We start from the raw sequence: 20338 nt of genomic DNA on the forward strand, positions 1-20338 counted from the left end.
ATTGGAGCTGCAGTAAGGGTAAGAATTGTAATGAACGAAACTGATCAAATATGTTTTAATTTAAGTTCACAATGGTATAGTATTCTTAAAAAACTAGTCACTTTCTAATGATGACAGGGAACCCATTCAAAAAAATGTCAAGCATTTATCCTGCTTTCCCTATAAGAAAGGTACCATTAAGCTACTAAATAGTAAATGAGGGAAAGGATTTCCTTATAAAACTATCTCAACTAAAGAAAGAAATAAAAACTAAATGATAGAAAATCACTACTTCACAACCCCTAATGCATTCGTGGATCTTGGCATCAAGCATCAGCATGGCTAATAACAAAAAAAGTAAAAAGCACTGTGAGCATACACTGAGCAGAACCCAACTGCGGAAACTCCTGTAAGTCGAACCACCCAGATTCTTCAACAAATAAGTTGGAAGACAAAGAAAGGAATGGGTGGGTAGGCTGTGAATTAAAAGAGAATTAAATTACGTCAAGTAGAATAAAGGGGGTATATGAAGAACATGAATGTGTCTAGGGAAACACATTTTGGCTGATAAAACCATAAATAGGCAAAGAAGTAATTCCTACAAAGTCGGGAGGGAAGAGGGGGCTGGGACTGGCGTTGGGCACTAAAGGGGATTCTGAGATACTTGGTAAAGTTCTGTTTCTTGAAGTGTGAGGTGGTTAAAAAGGTATTAAACTTCCTTTAGATCAGCCAATTAGGTAGTAATCGGTAATCTCAGCAAGAACTACTTCAAGAAAAGGGTGGGAGTGGAAGTCAGATTGCAGGAGCTTGAGAAAGAAACAGCAGGCACCAAAGTGGACACAGATTCTAGAGTGTGAGGAATCCTCAGTGTCCCATGGACAGATGGAGAAGGACTCGCATCTGTCAAGCCATGTTCTTCTTGGGAAACAGGAGCACGAGGAAAGTGAGGGGACGCTTTCATTTTATATTTCATATACTTGGGCAATGAATTTTTCCAACAAGCTTGTATTACCTTTGTTAATTTTTTCAAACCTGTAAATGTTTACTTTTTAAAGGGCTTCATAATAAAAGTAGAAACGTCTGGGGGAAAAGAGACGAACCCCCGTGCAGAAGAGATCCAAATTCATGTAGATACTCCACCTTCAAAGAAGGGGAGCGCCCTCCCCTCTTCTTAAGTGTGGGGTGCCCACAGTCACTTATTTCCAAAGAGGACGGTCTGGAAAGAGGGGGAAAAGAGTAACTTTACGGTGGAGAAACATGACAGACATGGCCTCGGCCAAGTGATCGATGTCAGCATCCACAGTGATGAGCTACACTGACAGGAGGTACCTCTGACGTGACGTGATGTGGTAAGAACAGCACTTTGCCTCTGTGGTCTTTCTCCCCGAAAACTCACAACCCCAGTCTGATCATGAGGAAAACATCGGACAAACTCCATCAGAGGGGCCTCCTATAATATACCTGACTGATCATCTTCAAAACTGTCAAGGTCATCAAAAACAAGAAAAGCCTAAAAACTTGCACAGCCAAGAGGAGTCTAAGGAGACACACGGCAACTATATGTAATGGGATCCTGGAACAGGAAAAGGACATTAGGTTAAAACTAAGGAAATCTGAATGATATGTGGACTTTAGCTAATAGTGATGTATCTATATTGGCTCATTAATTATGACAAATGTACCATACTCATGTAAGATATTAACAACAGGGGCAACAGAACATAAGAAAACTCTCCACACTATCCTCTCAATTTCTTCTGTAAATCAAAACTGTCCTAAAAAATAGTCTATTTAAAATTTTCAAAAAATAGAAACCCTAAAAGTGGCAACATCACAGTATCTTCACCAAGTTTAAGTTGAGCTTGGTAAGTTTCCTGCAGTAAGTAAAACAGAGCACGTGGTTCCTGTTTCTCTCTCTTTTCTTTCTCCTGAAAATATTTTGAACTCAACAACAGACCACCTAGAGGACCATCACTGACCAGTGATAGAGTGGCCACGCTCTGAGAGCCAAACAATAACTCTGGCATAGCACACGGTACTATTTTCAGACATTCCTCAGCACAATAAAATAGGAAGCAAAAAATATGGTTTTGGTGTGAATCTGAAAATATGTATGGCAAGCTGGGGAGAGAATGTTCTTGGATAAAACACACTGGGTACCAGCCATCAGAACTGTAACAGTCCAAGCGAAAATGTGCATGTATAAAATATTTTCAAAGAGGTCTAAGTTCTAAACATATAACTGGATACAGTAGGCAAGAGCCTCTTCCATCTCATCTCCTCTATCATCTCCACTCTGCTCATAATCAAACAGCTCCTCAGTCAAGCACCTTCGCCTGCCCAGCCCAGCCATTAAGTTCACGTTCCCTCAGCTCCTAAGCACAGGACAATAACAACACTGTTTGCCCTGCAGGGTCCCACTCCATCACCCAGGCTGGAGTGCAGTGGCGTGACCACAGCCCACTGCAAGCTCCAAATCCTGGGCTCAGGCAACCTCCCACCTCAGCGTCCAGAGTAGATGGGGACTACAGGCACACACCACCATGCACAGCTTTACATTTATTCTTATTATAGAGTGACTTCATACATGTATTATCGTGTTGCAATTCAAAAAGCAGATTCCTTAAGACAGAGAAAGGAAAAATGAGAAGAGAACTAACGTTGTTATGTGCTTTCTGTGTTAAGAAGCATGGTCCTATTTTATACAAATATCTTAAAAAATATCTCACTCATTCCTCCCTATCACCAATATGGCAGGTTATTATTAAATCTCTTTTACAGATGATGGATATAAAGTTCAGAAAGGTAAAGCAGCTTGGGAAGACTATAAACTAAATGACTCGCTGAGTCATGTCTGAGTAACTCTATGAAGTCCATGTGGTGTCTACGATGGCCACTGCCACCTCAGGTCACCTGTTCCCCAACACTGACCACCGTGCTTGGAGTGCTCTGCGCAGGAAAAATTCAAATGCTTTTCCGACATGCACAAGGTTGAATGATTGATGAGAGCGGAGCCCCATGGCAGTACTTTACTAATAATATTTTATGACCAAAGTCTACCCCTGTCTGTGGCTCTTAAGGAAGTAAAAGGAAAATAAAAAGCTTGGCGAATAGTATCATTATCAAAGTTGTTCACCTCTGTACCACACTTTGCACTGTTAACCAGAATACTAAGAACTGTCTGACACGCTGCACCCATGGGGAAAAGAATTTCAGATTGTAAATGATTTATTAAGTTGACTTACGTGGCTATATTAAAAAATGGCAACTGCAGGATTGCATTTTATATCCTTTTCCCATGAATGGGGGAGAAAGGTTCTGATAAGCATCTAACTGTATTGCCTATCACTTATTCCACCCTTAGGATCCATCTGCATATCTTATGAATCAGCAATATTTCTGCTCCTTAGGTGATGCATAAGTGTTTGCTGAAAACATCTGGTATCAGTCTCAAGGCTTATGTTATTTTCCTTTTAAAATATTTATAATTTATACTGCATAAAACTTTAAATGAAATAAGATTCTTCTTTTGCATCAAATAATCTGGAAAAGAAGCCCCAAAATTTATTGTAACAGTGATTTCAGCCCAGAAGTCAGTATCTATAATCACTAAATTGTTCTTCACGCTCCTTTACTACCCAATATAAATCTGATATCTTAGTTAGATTTCCTTGGCAGTATTTATACATGATAACTATATATAACACTTTAAGATAATTTTATTGTGTGATATTTGCATGCTATAAAAATAAAACAAGAGGAACCAAATGGTTAAGTGTAGATTATTATCAAAGTCCTAGCTTTGGCTTGGGGTAGTCAGTTTGTTAGGGCTTATTATTAAAAATAATTAACTCGAAATAGATGCAGGTCAAACATGGACCAATGATAAGTGTGTGCATGAAGCAAGGATTAAGATTAATCCCCCTAAAAAAAGGATTAATCCAATGTTGTCCATCGGACTCCAAATATTTTTTTAAAACAGGGAAAAAATATCAAACAATTTAAGTATAAATAGGTGGTGTAATAGGAGACAGAAAGATAGGCAAACCACAAAGCAGATTTAGAAAGCTCCCAAAGGCACAGAGAATACGAGCTAAAGTATTAAAACAGGAGAAGACAGAAGTTCTGGCTCATTCACATGCCATGTGATGGTACACATAAGTCTTGGTTGTTAAACTTGACCACTGTCCATTCACTGATATAAAATGCATGATCTCTTATCATTCTAAGAATCACTGATGTACTAATTACTTATATATTAGTGTAGTGTCTTTTCTTTAGTTTCTTCCTCTGTATAATGCCTTAAGTTTTCTCTCAGCATTTGATTACCATTCATGCTTTTTTCAGTATAATTACCAATTTTGTATACTTACTTCTAAGTGGCTTTTCAACTAAAAATTTTAGAGCCATACAAAGATTAATTCTGAGTACAAGAGGACATATCATAGATTGATAATATAACACCACTTTCATGAAGTTGTCCAGAATGCTTAATAAATCATATATATTTTTTTTTTTTTTTTTTTAGACAGAGTCTTGCTCTGTTACCTGGGTAGAATGCCATGAAGTCAGCCTAGCTCACAGAAACCTCAAACTCCTGGGCTTGAGCAATTCACCTGCCTCAGCCTCCTGGGTAGCTGGGACTACAGGTGTGTGCCACCATGCCCCTCTAATTTTTCTATTTTTAGTAGAGACGGGGTCTGGCTTTAGCTCAGGCTGGTCTTGAGTTCCTGACCTCAAGCAATCCTCTTGCCTCGGCCTCCCAGAGTGCTAGGATTACAGGCGTGAGCCACCGCACCCGGCTGAACGAGGGGTTTAAATAGAACAACTTTACATAGGAGAATATAAACAGTAAGATTTCCTCAAGGGTAATAAAGGCTACAAATACAAATATATTCAAAGTGGTGGGGTGGGGAGAGGAGAGACAGAATTTTAAGCCGTTGCTAAGGGAAGTTGGGGATGGCTGAGGTGCATCTGCAGCTTTTCGAGTTCCACTGTTAATAATATCAGTGTGCCTGGAAAGAGGAGAAACAAAGAACTTCCATGGGCAAGACCCTACAAACGGTATCTGCACACCAGCGTTCACAGTAGTGTTATTCACAAGAGCCAAAAGTGGAAACGACCCAAATGTCCGTCAACGGGTAAGTGGATAAACAAATGTAGAATATACATTTGTAATTATAAATTACAATTGTAAATGTAATTATTCTGCCTTGAAAAGGAAGGAAATCCTGACACATGCTACAACATGGATGAATCCTGAAGACATACTAAGTGAAATAATCCAGTCATAAAAAGACAAATACTATGTGGTTGCACTTGTAAGAGGTACCTAGAGTAGACAGATTCACGGAGACAGAAAATGAATGGTGGATGCCAGGGCCTGGAAGGAGTGGGGAATGGGGAGTTAAGTTTCATGAGGACAGAGTTTTAGTTTAGGAAGATGAAATAGTTTTAGAGATAGATGGTGGTAATGGTCGTGATACAATGTGAAGGGTACTTTCATGTCCCAGAAGTGTGTACCTTAAAATGGTTAAAAAAACACTGCACACTAAGAACCAGGTGGAAAAATAAAATGGTTATAATAAACCATTTTATGTCATACATATTTTACCACAATAAAAAAAAACATAAATAAAAGTTATTAATATTTCTGGCATCACTTGCATTGCCTTGAAACATACCTATGGTTTTAAATTGTTTTAAAAAAGGAAAAGAAATTAATTGCAACTTTTCTATTTTTACCAGTATATTGTACCTATATCAGAGACCACAAATTACTTAAGCACCTCTTTAGAATCTTGGTGAACCTCGTGATCAACATGTAAAATCATGCAGGAAAAAGGGACTCTGCAATGGGACTGACCATTTGTGCCTGATTAGCTATCATTTTATAATCAGAAGTTCGATATGATGAAACAACAAACATCTCTGCTCATCGTTAAACAGCAGAAATACGTCCGCATAGCATCAGTGAATATGCACAACTCACTCACTGATCCCAGCAAGATGGCACTGAACTCACATTAATAATAAGGGGGAAGGAAAAGAGTGACCCCAATTTTTCCTTTTTGTTTCAAAGGTTGTCTAATTTACTGAACATCCCACTCCCATACATCTCTTGGAAGACTTCCCTCTATGCCACGTTCTCTTCTTCCCTACTGAGATTGACAAAGGAGACAAATACCTTGTCAGGCATATCCTTGACTATGCCACCGCTCTGCCCGGTAATGTCAGTTACAAGTTTGTTGATTTAAGGGTTAGAATAATTTGTAAGTAACATTAAAATATTTTGACTGCATTTCTGGAATTCATATGTTGGCATACAATGGAAAGCTAAGATTAAAAATCACCTAAGTTCCTTCTTTGCAGGAAAGAGTGGAAAAAATAAAAATCACTTAAAATAGTCGCTGCTATATGAGGAAGAAACAAACCAACGATCACAAACCTTCTTGAGAAGACACGATGGGTGGCATGTAGTCCGGAATGTATTCTTTTCTTTCCTCGGCATCTTTACTTCCAGGCTGGGGAAACTGAAGTACGTTGTTCTTGCTAACAGGAAACGAAGGGATTTGATGTGGGAAAGTAACAGGCTCGATATTGTGAATATAGTCTTCCAGTTCATGCAGACTAACCCCCATCAGCTGGAAAGCTTCACCAACATCATCCAAAATTGGGTCTGTTCGGCCATCTGAAACAAAGTCAAAAGTAAATCCCATTTCAAGAAAATCCCATGAATATTTTTTCACAGTATTAGGAAAAAAAAAGTAGTAAGTAAATATGTGCCTGAGAATCATATGCACTATATATTTAAAACCTAGTTATTAAAAAGAATTTAATAGATTTTAAACAGAGTGTCACATTATTTAAATATTAGAAAGCTGATTTTTTTTTTTTTTCTTTTAGCAATAGAGTCTCACTCTGTTGCCCAGGCTGCAGTGTGGTGGTACAATCATAGCTCACTGCAGCCTTGAATTCCTGGGCTCAGACAATCCTCTTGCCTCAGCCTCCTGAGTAACTGGGACTACAGGTACATGCAAGCCATGCCTGGCTAATTTTTTTTTTTTTTTGTATAGAGAAAAAGTCTCACTATATTGTCCAGGGCAGGCCTAGAACTCCTGGCCTCAAGTGATCCTCTTACCCTGGCCTCCCAAAGTGCTGGGATTACAGGCATGAATCACCATACCTGGCCCAGAAAGCTGATTCTTAAAGTCAATTTTAAATATGATCTGACAACCAACCAAAACACCACAGACAATCACGCTAATAATCAGGCAGCATAGAAAAAATATCAAAAGTAGTTTACAGATGGTCAAAAGTATTTAGAGCAGTGGCTAACACAAAGTACATGACCCATAAACATCAGTATCATTGTTTTTACTATCAAATAATTAGAGTGCTATATTGATTAAGTAAACGTCCACTATATTCCCTCTGTTGTTCACTGATGGATCTCTGGAACCTAAAACAGTAGGTGGCACATATCTAGCACTCAATAAATATCTGTTAAATGAATCATACTATCAAATCAATATTTTACATCTAAGAATATTTACAAAAAAAAGGCCAGGCATGGTGGCTCACGCCTGTAATCCTAGCACTCTGGGAGGCCGAGGTGGGAGGATAGCTTGAGCTCAGGAGTTTGAGATCAGCCGGAGCAAGAGTGAGACCCGTCTCTACTATAAATAGAAAGAAATTAGCCAAACAACTAAAATTAGAAAAAATTAGCCAGGCATGGTAGTGTGTGCCTGTAGTCCCAGCTACTCGGGAGGCTGAGGCAGCAGGATTGCTTGAGCCCAGGAGTTTGAGGTTGCTGTGAGCTAGGCTGACGCCACGGCACTCACTCTAGCCTGTGCAACAAAGTGAGACTCTGTCTCAAAAAAAAAAAGAATATTTACAAAAAAGGACTCAGATCATAAAAGTAATCTACATATAAATTTTCAAATGTAATTAGAAACCATCTCATAAAATGGAGATAAAAAGATAAAAGGTTACATATAGTGATATTTTCTTTACAACAGCCAAGTTTTTCCTATGCCTACCCTTAGTAGAACTTAAGGTCTTTATATCTTTCCTTTCCCTTTCCCTTTCCCTTCCTTCCTTCCTTCTTTCTTTTTTTTTTTTTTTTGGAGACAGGTCCTCACTCTGTTGCCCAGGCTGGAGTGCAGTGACATGATCATAGCTCACTCCAGCCTCAAACGCCTATCCTCAAATGATTCTCCCGCCTCTGCCTCCCAAAGTGCTAGGAATAGAGGCGAGAGCCACAGCGCCCATTCGGTCTCTCCACATCTTTAAAAACTTCTATGAAAACTCCAATTCCTGATTTTCAATAGCCTGAAGGATTTTTTTTGTTTTACTGAAATCTTCTATGATCACTTCAAACTCAGTATCTGAAATTAAATCACACTGCAAAATGAAAAAGATGACTCCAAACTTTGCAAGAATGGGATCTGTGCATGCTAACACACATAGAAAATTCTGGAAGGGTATACAGGCAACAGTTAACAGTGCAAGGGCATGGGAGCTACAGTAGAGGAGATTGGTGTGGTTGAAGCAAGAGACTTCTGACTTCAAACACTTCTGCGTTCTTTGAATTTTCTACAAGTATGTGTTACTTCTATGAGATGTAAAAAAGAAAAAACAAAACTAACATTCATTTTTTCTCTTACTGAACATAGACATGCATTTCAAATCTACTAGTCCTATTAAAACCATTGTGACTCTCTCAGTCTAAAAAACTATCATTTTAGCTGGGCACGGTGGCATGCACCTGTAGTCCCAGCTACTCAGGAGGCGGAGGTGGGAGGATCTCTTGAGCCCAGGAGTTTGAGGCTGTTGTGTGCTATAATCGTGCACACCTGTGAATAGCCATGGCACTCCAGCCCTGGCAGCAAAGCAAGACTCCATCTCAAAAGAAGATAAATAACAAACGCAGTCATCTTAAATTCCTTCATATGCTTTGCAATCTCAACCCAAGACCTTATGGTACTTTTTCTCCCTCCCCCCCTTTTTTCGCCTATGATTTCAGAATTTTTTCTTTCTTTCTATTCCTACTGTCACTATCTCAGTACAGTTCCACGTTCTGCCCACTTGAATCTCCCTTGTACTTCACTGTCAGTACAATTTTCTTAAAATGCCACTTTAATCCTACTTAAAGAGTATGCAATGTTTTCTACCATGTTTCAATTCTTTTGTCCCTCCTTAACCGGACTGCACACTGTTGAACATTTTCCTCAAACATTTTTCAAATAAACTAGCTACATATGATCATCTTTCTATGACTTTTATCATGCTTAATCTCACTTGGACATCTTAGTTTATGCTATTCTCTAACCTGGAATATTCCATACCTTTATACGGCCATATTTCATAGCTCAACTCAAATCTTATCTTTTCTGTGAAGTAATCCTACCTGGGAATCCAGAGTCTACAACCATCTCTCCTTTCTCTTATTCCTTTTGCATTTGCTGCCTGTACTATGCAATAAATAAGTTAGAGTACTAGTGCTGAAGCATCATTCTGAAAGGTTTTGCATATGCTTTCACTGCATACACACATATTTCATACATAATACAATATGTAAGAAACATGTCTTAATAATAATATCTGAATTAACAGTAAACTTCTAGTACTTGCTTTAACTTGAGAACTTTTTTTTTTAAAGAAACAAATACCATCAGTTTGCTTCTGTTGACATTCTAACACCCTTGAATGTATTTTATGGGCAGGGATTGTATCTTAGTAATTTGTATCTCCAACATCTCACAAAGGGCTTAGTTCATGAGTGGTGCTCAATAAATATTTGTCAAAAAGACAGAAAGGGAGGCCTGGCGCGGTGGCTCACGCCTGTAATCCTAGCACTCTGGGAGGCCGAGGCGGGCGGATTGCTCGAGGTCAGGAGTTCGAAACCAGCCTGAGCCTGAGCGAGACCCGTCTCTACTAACAATAGAAAGAAATTAATTGGCCAACTAATATATATATAGAAAAAATTAGCCGGGCATGGTGGCGCACGCCTGTAGATTGAGGTTGCTGTGAGCTAGGCTGATGCCACGGCACTCACTCTAGCCTGGGCAACAAAAGCGAGACTCTGTCTCAAAAAAAAAAAAAAAAGACAGAAAGGGACTAGACATGGTGGCTCACACCTATAATCCTAGCACTTTGGGAGGCTGAGGTGGGGGAGATCACTTGAGGCCAGGAGTTCAAAATGAGCCTGAGCATGAGCAACACCCTCATCTCTACAAAAAATAGAAAAGTTAGCAAGGCACAGTCCCAGCTACTTGGGAGGCTGAGGAAGGAGGATTGCTTAAGCCTAGGAGTTTGAGGTTGCTGTGAGCTGTGATGATGCCACAACACTCTAGTCTGGGAGACAGAACAAGACCCTGTCTCAAAAAAAAAATTAAAAATTAAAAAAAAAATAAAAAAGAAAAGGGAAAAAAAGAAGAGATAAAAAGAAGGATTTAAAGGAATGGAATACAATATTGCATAGTCATAACCAGTGGTTACGACTTGAATCAGAATTTGATTTTAAAATAAGGTATAGAAAAAAAAAATCTGAAAATATCTAACACGCATACCAAAATTAGCATTTAAAAAAAGTCACCAAACCACAATGGGGAATTAATGAACTTGACAATTGCATTCTCACAGAAAACAAGAAAACTGACTACAGAAATTGGGTAATTAGGAACAAGGTTTACATTTAAGCATAACAATGAACACTTGATGACTTTGGAATACCTAGTAACCCTGAGGGCCAGCACAGATTCTGGATGTGTATGAGGCAAGAAAGTATGTGTCAGGGGATATTTTGAGTACCTAAAGGTACAGAACATTTGTCCTTATTTAGAGAACCTAGTAGCAAGAATATACTCTATATGCTATAATACTAGCATAACAGTAACAGTGTACTCAAGGACCATGGAGGGGTCCACACAGGAAAAAAGCAAAAGCCAGGAGAGTATTCTGCTAATGATGGACTTTAAAGATAACAATGAATGCACATCACTCTGCAGCTCCAAATTTAGAGGTATCAATGAAATCAAGCGTTCAACACACACACATTTTTGGAACTCAAAATGTGAAGTCAATAAATAGCTATTATGTTTGTGGATTATCAGTTTATTCATTTATTCAACAAATATTTTCTGGGTGCCTATTATATTATGACCCCAAAGTATGTTACAGAATACAAATATAATCAGTTTGTCTCCTGAGGCAGGGAAAGAGACATACACAGAGGATTACAAAACAAGGTGATGAATAACATAACAGAAATATGCATAGAATTATGAGAGCAGATAACATGAGTTCCCTAGAGCAAGTGGTAAGTACATCCCAAAACCATAAGTAATACTGCTAGTGGACCAGGGGTGAAGGACACTCTAGGAAACAGCATGCATATAGGAATGGATAGCTTAAAACATTCTGGAAAGGCAGGTAGCTCAGCACGGTTGCAGATTAGTATGGCAGGGGGGCAGAAGATAAGAAAAATGCTAGCTCACAAAGGGAACTGTGTGCTGCTAAGAGTTTAGATGTTTAGCCTGTAACCAATGGAGTGCAGTTGAAATATTTTTGAGAAGAATGACAGGCTCAGATTGGTGTTGGGGAGAGATTATTTTGGCAGCACTATGCAAATAGGAATGGAATTTGGGGCCTGAGAAGTACAGCGTATCTACGGGTCTCAATTTTTCAGTCTAGGAAAAACTTTAACAAAATATCCTACGGAACACTTCATCCAGTTCTCCAGCTTTACTACACCTTAAAAAAAAAAAAAAAAATCAGGACCCGAAGCTTAAGTAAGCAGTAGTCCACCCCTCCCCAACACACACAAATGCTTGCTTCACACCAACATGATGATGTGAGCTTCTATTAAAATATTCCATTCCTTCTATCAAATTATTAAATGCCATTAGCTACAGATACTACCACACATTCCCCTGAGACCCATAAATACCGTAGCCCAGATTAGCTGGAGGACCCTGTAAATTGCCTGTGATCCCTCTATCCATCACACTTTGATAGACCACTGACATACACACACACAGAGGAGGAAATCAAGGGGGTCACTGAGACGCAAGTGAAAGTTAATCCAGCCGGCCAAAGTGACAAAAGTCGACCTTGGGGAACGCTGAGGGGAGGTGTTATTTGGGAAACGAAGGAGCACAGAGGGAAGAGGAGGCAGAGTCTCTAACGGAGCAGAGCTGTCAACCAGCCCCGTGTAGTTGGGAGCTAAAGAATGGCCAGTCCTTGTATGAAACGGCCGGTAGACGGAGCGCCTGTGACAACTAGTTGTAGTAGTTTGCGGGCGAGAGAGGGAAAAGGACCAGGGCGAGAGCGGGTCTGTGGGGCATCCCGTGGGGGCGCGACGCGACCCGCCGCACCCGGGAGACAATGAGGAGGACCGAGGCGCACCGAGGCGCGGAGGAGCGGGCGGGAGGGTGTGGAGCCGGGAGCGGAGCCGGGGTTCCCGGGCTGGTGGCGGGAAGTTAGCGGATGAGGAAGAGGCACCCCGGGGATGACTGGAGTTTGCAGGGGCAGTGGAAGCCCGGGGTGAGGGGGAGGGCGTCGGGGGCTGAGGAGGGGGCAGACCCCAGGGCGGAGCGCGGGGCGCGGGGACGCCGAGGGAGGGACGCGGGGAGACCGGAGGTGTCACTCGTGACTCGCCGGGGCAGCCCTCCCGCACCCAGCCCGGTACTCACAGAGCTCCGAGTACCGATGGCAGCCCCGGCCCAGCTGCTGCAGGTAGCGCTGCAGCACGTCGGTGAGGAGGTGGCAGGCGCTGAGCTGCACCGAGTCCCAGCCCAGCGCCTGGCAGATCTGCGCCACCGAGACCCTCAACAACGACCTGGAGTAACTCTCGCACATCCCGCTGCGTGGACGCCACCGCAGCCCGCGCTGCCACCTCTCTCCGGCCCCGCCGCCTGGCCTTAGCAGGGCCCCCGATTCATCCTCTGGGGCCCCCGCGCCGGGGAAATCGTCCCCCTGGAGCCCGGGCGACCACCTCAAAGCCCCAGCAGCAAGGAGCGCGCCTGCCTGAGAGCCGCCATTTTGGACTCGCTCCGCCTCCCGCTGGACGGCCGCCGGGGCGAGGCAGCACGAGGCGAACGCCGATCGCGCCGATGAGGAAGCTCCGCCCCGTGGGAGCGGAGCGACGCTCTGGGTATCGCCCCGCAGGCCTGGGAGGCGGCCGGAAGTGGCCATGCGCGGCGCAGGAGAAGGGTGCGCCCGGGACTGCAGGTGCTGGGGCCTTTCCCGGGGCGGGGGCGCTCACCTGGGGAGGAGGGAGGGGGGGGGACTCTGTGTTTTAGGGGCAAACGAGGGAACTGGGACATGACATTGAAATGTTAGAGAGTTAGCGTTAATAATGTCAATAATGTGGAGCGTTAAGTGTTAGAAATTTGGGGCGCTCCCCCAAATGCGGATCTGATCTGGTCTTGCCTCTGCTAAAGAGAAAAAAAAAGGGAACTGCTTGCCACTGTGTAGATTAAATAACGTCCAAGCCGTTCAGCATGTCACTCTGAGTCCTTCACAATATGGACGGGACTAGGGTGAGGCCTCTGTGCTGGGTTAATGAGAGCTCCCCAAAAACTCAGTGATCAAGATCAATAATATTTTAATACGGCTTTTCTAATAATAATAATAATAATCCAAATTCATGCCATAAACTCCAGCCTCACTCAACCTCATCTAATCTTAGCCTTGGTTCTAATAAAACTATTATTTTATTTTTACAAAAGCAGGTGAGCTGGCGGTGGACTTTTAATTTAATTTGCCAGTTTGCCCATTGCCCTTGTGATCCGTCCAGGGAATGAGGAACCCGGTTGTCAACAGAGGCCAAACAAGTACCTTAAATCCTTGACGCAGGCCGAGTGTCCTGGGAACGACCGCCTTATTCCAGAGCTGCCTTCCAGCTCCAGCTAAATATTGCTGGATCTTTCTGAGATGCCAGAAATCGAGATTTTGTGGCATCTTGATTTTTTTAAATACAATATTGGGAACACATTTTAAATTTTAATTTGCAAGCCAAACTAATTCCACAGTTAGGCTAGCTAGATTCAGCCTGTGGGTAGCCAGGTTGAAATGGCTGATGCACTCAATGTCTTAAATATGCCCTTCTGTACCTATCACAGTGTATTTAGTGTACAAGTGTAAGTGGCTCCCCTAGTAAATTTGTGACCTTTGGAGTGACTCTATATCCCTTCCAGGGACTATTCCTGAACTCTGAACATAATAGATATTCAATATTTTTTAAAGTCTTTAAAACACAGCAGAACTGAAAATACGGTAGTACGTCAGCTGACAATCTGCAGAGAAGCAAGGTACTAGATGGCAAGATGCCTATGATATACTCTGTTGACACTTCCATCCCCAAGATTATCAGGGACTTTTTTAAGAGACAGAATCTTGCTGTGTTGCCCAGGCTGGAGTACAGTGGCTATCAGGGACCTTTTTGTTCCTCAATCTGTGGGATGCTTTACAGTGTTAGCCTTACCTGATCATTTTGTAGCCATTTGATAATGTTGAACATTACCTTAACTTTGAAACTCTCTTGTACCTTGGATTTCACACATGCCTCTCCACCCCTCTGTTCCTCTTCACTTGCCTGTGTATGGGGGTGGGGGCACATTAATCCCTTCAACTTTTATTTTGGAAAATTTCAAACCTACGGAAAAGTTACAACAAAATCATAGACACAGGTATACACTTCATCTAGACTGGACTCAGCAATTGTTAACATTTTACCTCATTCACTAGATAATTTTGTATTTATATATACATGCGAGTAGTATTTTTTCCCAGTTTGAAGATGTTATAAACTTCATGACACTTAAACCCACAGCACTTCAGCATATCTCCCCAAAAGAGAACACTCCCCCCATAGAACCATAGGCATGACCATATGTCACAGGTTTGGTTTCCAGGAAGCTAACTTTGAGATGAGCCTGGGGAAGGTTTATTTAGGTGTCCTCCTGGGCTACCACCTGTGGAAGGGAAGGTGCGGACACCAGACTGCCAAGGGTGGGTGGCCTCAGCCAGACCCACAGAGAGTGTTGAAGCTGGGGTGGCCCTTCAGTGTTGTCCTGAATTGGGACAAGAAGGCTGGACTTTTGCATTCCCGTGTTGGTAGATCACTGCATGAGGGCTGCCCAAGAAAGGGTGTGTGATCTTAGGTAGTGGTGCTCTCTGCATCTGAGTCAGTTCAATTCCAAGGACAGCTGACAGGACAGTCCTGGGGGACTCTGAGCAGTGCATAATAATAGTCACCACAGTCCACCCCTTTACCCTGGGGGGGGAGGGGGAAGCAACGCTAGAGAGGACAGTCCAGGAGACAAATCAAAGCCCCTACTGCTGCAGCTGTGCCTCAGTAGATATTAGTTTTCCCCCTCTACTATCCATTCTAGATTTCTCTCACTTCTAGTCTCAGTGGTTTGCCTGGTGGCATGACCCAGGCTCTCATGCACAGGAGGTCTGAGCCTCTGGTCTCCATACCCTTTCAGACTATGGCTGCTGAACTTGTCCTTCCTTTTACCATCAGAATTGGGCAAGAAAGTACTAACAGGCACCCAGACAGACCATGTGGGAGCCAAACTCTCCTCCCACTGTGTGATAGCAGCACCCTCCCCACCCACCCACCCACCCTCCTGAAGACCAGAGTCAGTCACTCCTGCTGGGACGGTGACTCCTCCCTCTGCTGCAGTCTCTTGGAGGAAGTGCCCAGGTAGCAACTGTGGCTAATATTTCAGTGGGACTCCTGCTGTTTCCCCTGGTGAAAGCATTCTCCTTTTTGGAAATCGGATCAATAAACCTGGGGAATCCAGAGCAGCTGGGTAGGAGTGATGGTAGGTGGGGAAACCCCAGCCTCTACCCTGTGTCGTCTGCCTGTTAGGAACACAGCACCATGGAAAAAAAAGTTGTCAAGAGTATGTGTGGCACTCTGGGAGATCGCAGCCCATCCTAAGGTACCACCTGAGCCGATGCTTTAGCTGTGCCTACAAAAGGCTTTTCCTTGGCTCTGTCACAAACAGCTTCTGCGTTGGTGTTGTGTATGGCATGACCAGTGGATTTCACAGCCTTATGCCCCTCACACACCTCCTTTATTGTAAAATGGGTCCCTGGGGCTGACTCAGCAGGAAAGGGGAGCCCAGTGGATCAAACATTATGAGCAAGAAAGGCAAATCCATACCCACCATATGCGTCTGTTTCTCTTATCAAAACGAATTCTTACTCTTGTGCTCACGTGGCTGACTGGCAGCTGCGGCTCACTGCCACTGCCCAACGTCGTGGGAGAATACTGTGCCACATATGGCTAGCGCACAGGAAAAGACCAAAACTCGAAGTGTGGTTTCGACTGAATGCATACTGCTTTCGCACCATCATAAAGTTGAAAAATCATGAGTTGATGCACTGTAAGTCGTGGACTGTTTGCATATGACGGCAGAGGGTGGGAGAATTAACATAGCTCTCAGGCAAGACCAAAATATATACTGTTGTCTGTTCCAAGTGAATATAAACTATTTGTGATCCTTTCTGTTTGGGGTGGAAAAGTCTGCTGTCATCAACCAGTGGCCACATGTCTTGTGCCTGAGACAGTGTGTGTCTCCTCTAGCAAAGATGCCACGTTTGACACAGCAGCTGCAATTGCAGTAATTCACTCTCACCCTTCCAGCTGCCTCTCGTGTTTGCAGGAACCAGACTGTCAAATGAAATGAAATACGATGGGACCACTGGCCGCTGAGTAGGCCCATAAATGCCAAGGACCAGTGTGAGCCTCGCCCGGTCTCAGGTGCCCCCAGTCTAACAAGGGGCCCCGATGACGCTGCATGCCTTGGTTCCATTCTCAGCTCAGGCCCTCTGTTCAGCAGTCCTCAAAACGCGTGGGCATTCCCTTTCCCCAGTGGACGGTTACCTGAGTCAATGGGGTTACCTGAGTCAATGGCCATCGGCTCTTTTGTGGAAGGAGTGCGGGGAATTCTTACCTTATCCATTTGGTGTTGCAGCGTTCCCTCCTCCCGAAGACTCAGTCTGTCCTTCTGTAGATAAAAGTTTCAGTCTGAAAGTGGCTCAGACCCCGAAACTGGGCAAGGGATCATGACTGGTTGTTGGGGCCACCTGTTACCCATCCTTGTGGTATTTTGATGGGAAAGATTGAGTAGCCTACTTGTTGGCTACCCGTCGATCTCAGTCAGGGGTTCATCATTCTGTGAACAAACGCCGTAACTCACCAGGTGAGCCCACCCTCTCTAATGTTTCTTGCCCCTTATAATTGCATTCACCAGGTTTCTGACCATAAGCAGTTAAGCACTGCCACCTGGTCTCTTATTTCAGGGTCCCATGATCTTCATATTTTTTGAATATCTTGTTCGATAGATCGTACCCACTGTTACACCACCCTAGTTGCCCACTGGTGGAAGTTTTAGGACTTGCACACTCAGGAGCTGCTACCGTGTGCCAGGTAGCACCTTTGTGCTCCATCCGCCATCAGTGCTGAAGTCCTTACCATCCACGCCAGCCAGGTGGGTGATCCAGCTCCAAAATTCCATCTTTGTACTTGCTTCCTCAGGCCCCTCTAGTTTAAACTGTCCCAAATTGGACTCCCAGGAGGCAGCCTCTGAGGTGGAGATTAGCCTGTGGAGAGGTGCTTCCGGGCTTACCACCTAAGGAAGGGGGGGAGAGGAGGAAAGGAGGAGGGCGGAGCAGGAAGCAGTATTGTGGGAGGGAGACTTTGAGCTGCAGCTCACGCTCTAGGAAGGCTTCAGCCAACCCCACGGAAAGCCTTAAAGCTGGGGGCTGTCCGGCCTCAGGCACCGGATGCGGGCTGCTTCAGGAGAGGGCCGAGACCTTGGGCGTGGTGGTCTCCAGCTGAGGCAATTCCAGAGCCAGTCACAGCTGAGGGCTGGGTGCTCCTTGCATTCCCTGGAGGTCCCCCCCCCAGGGGACTCTGGATGGCACATCACCCCTCCCACCAGACCCCAATACCACAGTCACACTCAACACACTGATACGATAACATCACCCCAAATAAAGTGCGTATTAAGATTTTTCCCATTGTCCCCAAATGCCTTTTGTAACTTAAAAAATTTAAGTTTTTTAAGGAGCAGTGAAGAGTCCATTGTTTGTAGATGGCTTAGTGCGGGGCACAAGATCTATAGACAGAGCTTTCTTCTTGAGAGCAGACCTCTTGTTCACTCCAAGACTCTGGCTCTTATCATTCTGTCTTGGAGGATGATGCAAGTACTGAGGGCAACGTAGCAAAGCCGAGTTCTGGGGTGCAGAGGTCCGTGCTAGCAGAGGGTTCCAGCTGGGCACCAGTGGGCCCCGACTTCAGCAAGGGCATCATGGCTTTATTTGGTTGGTGCCAGCAGGAGCTCAGTGACTTCACAAATTTCAAGCTTAGAAAGTTTCCAATGATAATAATAAAGTGTCTGAAAGCTGCAAATATTCCACGTTAAGGCAGACAGACAAACAAAGGTTCCTAAAGGGCAAATCATAGACAACAGGGATTGTGATGATGGAAATGCAATACTAGAATATTAACATTAACAGACCTAGCTCTTTAGGTACTATCTAAATGTTTTCAAAAAAATATGATAGCGGTTCAAGTTGTGTAATAAGCCTCACTAGTAGAAAACATTGATCACTAACTGCACTGTTATGACACTTAGCTAAAGGAGAGGATGTAACTTGGGGGAAAATGTCACGCTTACTCTTCAAGACTCCTTCCTATGGGTCCAAACCACAGAGTGGCACAGCCTGTGCCTTTCCAGATCATCCTGCCCTTCTCCTCCTCGGATAGCAGTTCTCAGACTGTTTGAATCCTGACCTGAGACTTTTGTTTATTCTGCTTCCTTGGCCTTAAATGCCTTCCCACCCCATAGGTTTGTTCTAGTAGTTTAATTTATACTGTTGGTCGCTGGTCCTTGAGAACTCTGTTTAGACCTCACCTCCTGCAGGCCGGATGGCCTTCCCTGTCTCTTATCTCCCCCCAGATATGAGTTGGTGTCCCCCTTATGTGTCCTCCCTAATTACAACACATCGCATTTGTCATAATTTGTTGTAAACTCCTATAGGTGTTTTAATTATCGCTGTATCTTCAGGGTGTAAGAGTGCCAACACACAGAAGAGCATCACTAATGCTCTATTGAACTGGTAATCATTTTTACATAGATCACTTAACCATGAATGTACATAACACTTACTATGTTAGATTCTAAGTATTTTGTAAATATTAATTAGCTCATTTGATCCTCCTAACAACCCTATGAAGGAAGCACTGTTTTAATCTCTACTTTACAGATGTTACAAGTGAAAGACTACCTACATAACCCACCCAAGATCACACCTGGTAAGGGCTGAGCTAGCATTCCAAACCACTGAGAGAGAAAGAAAGAGGTGGAAGAGAGGGAGAGAGCAGGGAGATGTCGTGGCATGCCAAAGAAAAAGAATGGAGATGCCAGGAGCTAGGCCAAGTGGCTTGATGCTTTTATGGAGATGAAAAGAAAAATAGTTATTGTTGTGAATTGCCATTATCTACTCCTTCTTGTCTTCTTAACAGCAAGTAAACAATGGAATCTGCTGTGTGAAACTGCTGCATCCGTTCCCTTTGCTTTAGGGATAAAGTGACCTTTCCCAGAATCTATGATTTGGGGCTGCCTTTGACATCTGGAGATTGTCCCCCAAGCTGTCGTCCAGGAACATCTCAGGAACTACTCCAGGCTATAGAAACAGATGCTAAAGGCAGTTTTAGTCACAGAAAGATTTACATTTCCTTTTGTCTGCCGGGCTCCTTTGAGATGTTCAGGGCTCTGCAGGGTGCCTGTTCTCTAGGTGGAGAGGGTGCAGAGCTGATTTATTTCAGTCCTTTCACTAACCACTTACTCTGTGCACACAAAACTATATTCCCTTATGTGGAGTTGTTGGTAAAGCAAATTAAGACCTTGTTCACTTTTATTTCTCAAGACCCTATGCTGGGTCTATAAGAAAGTAGTATAGGAGAAATGCAACATTTCTAATAAAAATGCTACTTCCCTGCATTGAATTTTGGTTTCCTTTGTAGTTAACCAGATAGTATTTAAAAGTAGAGTAAAAAAACTGAAAATGTGTCTTTGTCTAACAACAGTTACACAAACTTCCCCAATTTTAAATTGCAACACAAATAAAAGGGTTGTCACTAATATGCAGAGACCTCACATTTCAATGAGAAAAAGGTAAAAAAAAAAAATCAATTAAAATGGTCAACAAGTGGGCAATTGTATTTTCAGTCATCAGATTGTTAGAAAGATAGACAAGGTTTTAGAGAATGGAGGAATCAGTCTCATACACTGTTGATCCAAGTTTACAACCTTTTCAAGAACAATTTGGC

The 20338-nt window shown here is 43.2% G+C and overlaps 1 protein-coding gene across 1 annotated transcript in view; it reads right to left on the reverse strand.

The window, feature by feature from the left end:
• Window positions 1–13047, reverse strand: part of TAF3 (TATA-box binding protein associated factor 3) — a 134363-nt gene extending 121316 nt beyond the window's left edge. Inside the window, exons 1-2 of the mRNA XM_012741236.2 lie at window positions 12678–13047; window positions 6428–6670 (exon numbers count right to left, since the gene is read on the reverse strand). Of these exons, the coding sequence (XP_012596690.2) occupies window positions 6428–6670; window positions 12678–12843 (409 nt within the window). The 5' untranslated portion in view covers window positions 12844–13047. The remainder of the gene's footprint in view (window positions 1–6427; window positions 6671–12677) is intronic.
• Window positions 13048–20338: the final 7291 nt, after the last annotated feature.

Source organism: Microcebus murinus, chromosome 25 (assembly GCF_040939455.1).
Source record: "Microcebus murinus isolate Inina chromosome 25, M.murinus_Inina_mat1.0, whole genome shotgun sequence".
Classification (NCBI taxonomy): Eukaryota; Metazoa; Chordata; class Mammalia; order Primates; family Cheirogaleidae; genus Microcebus; species Microcebus murinus.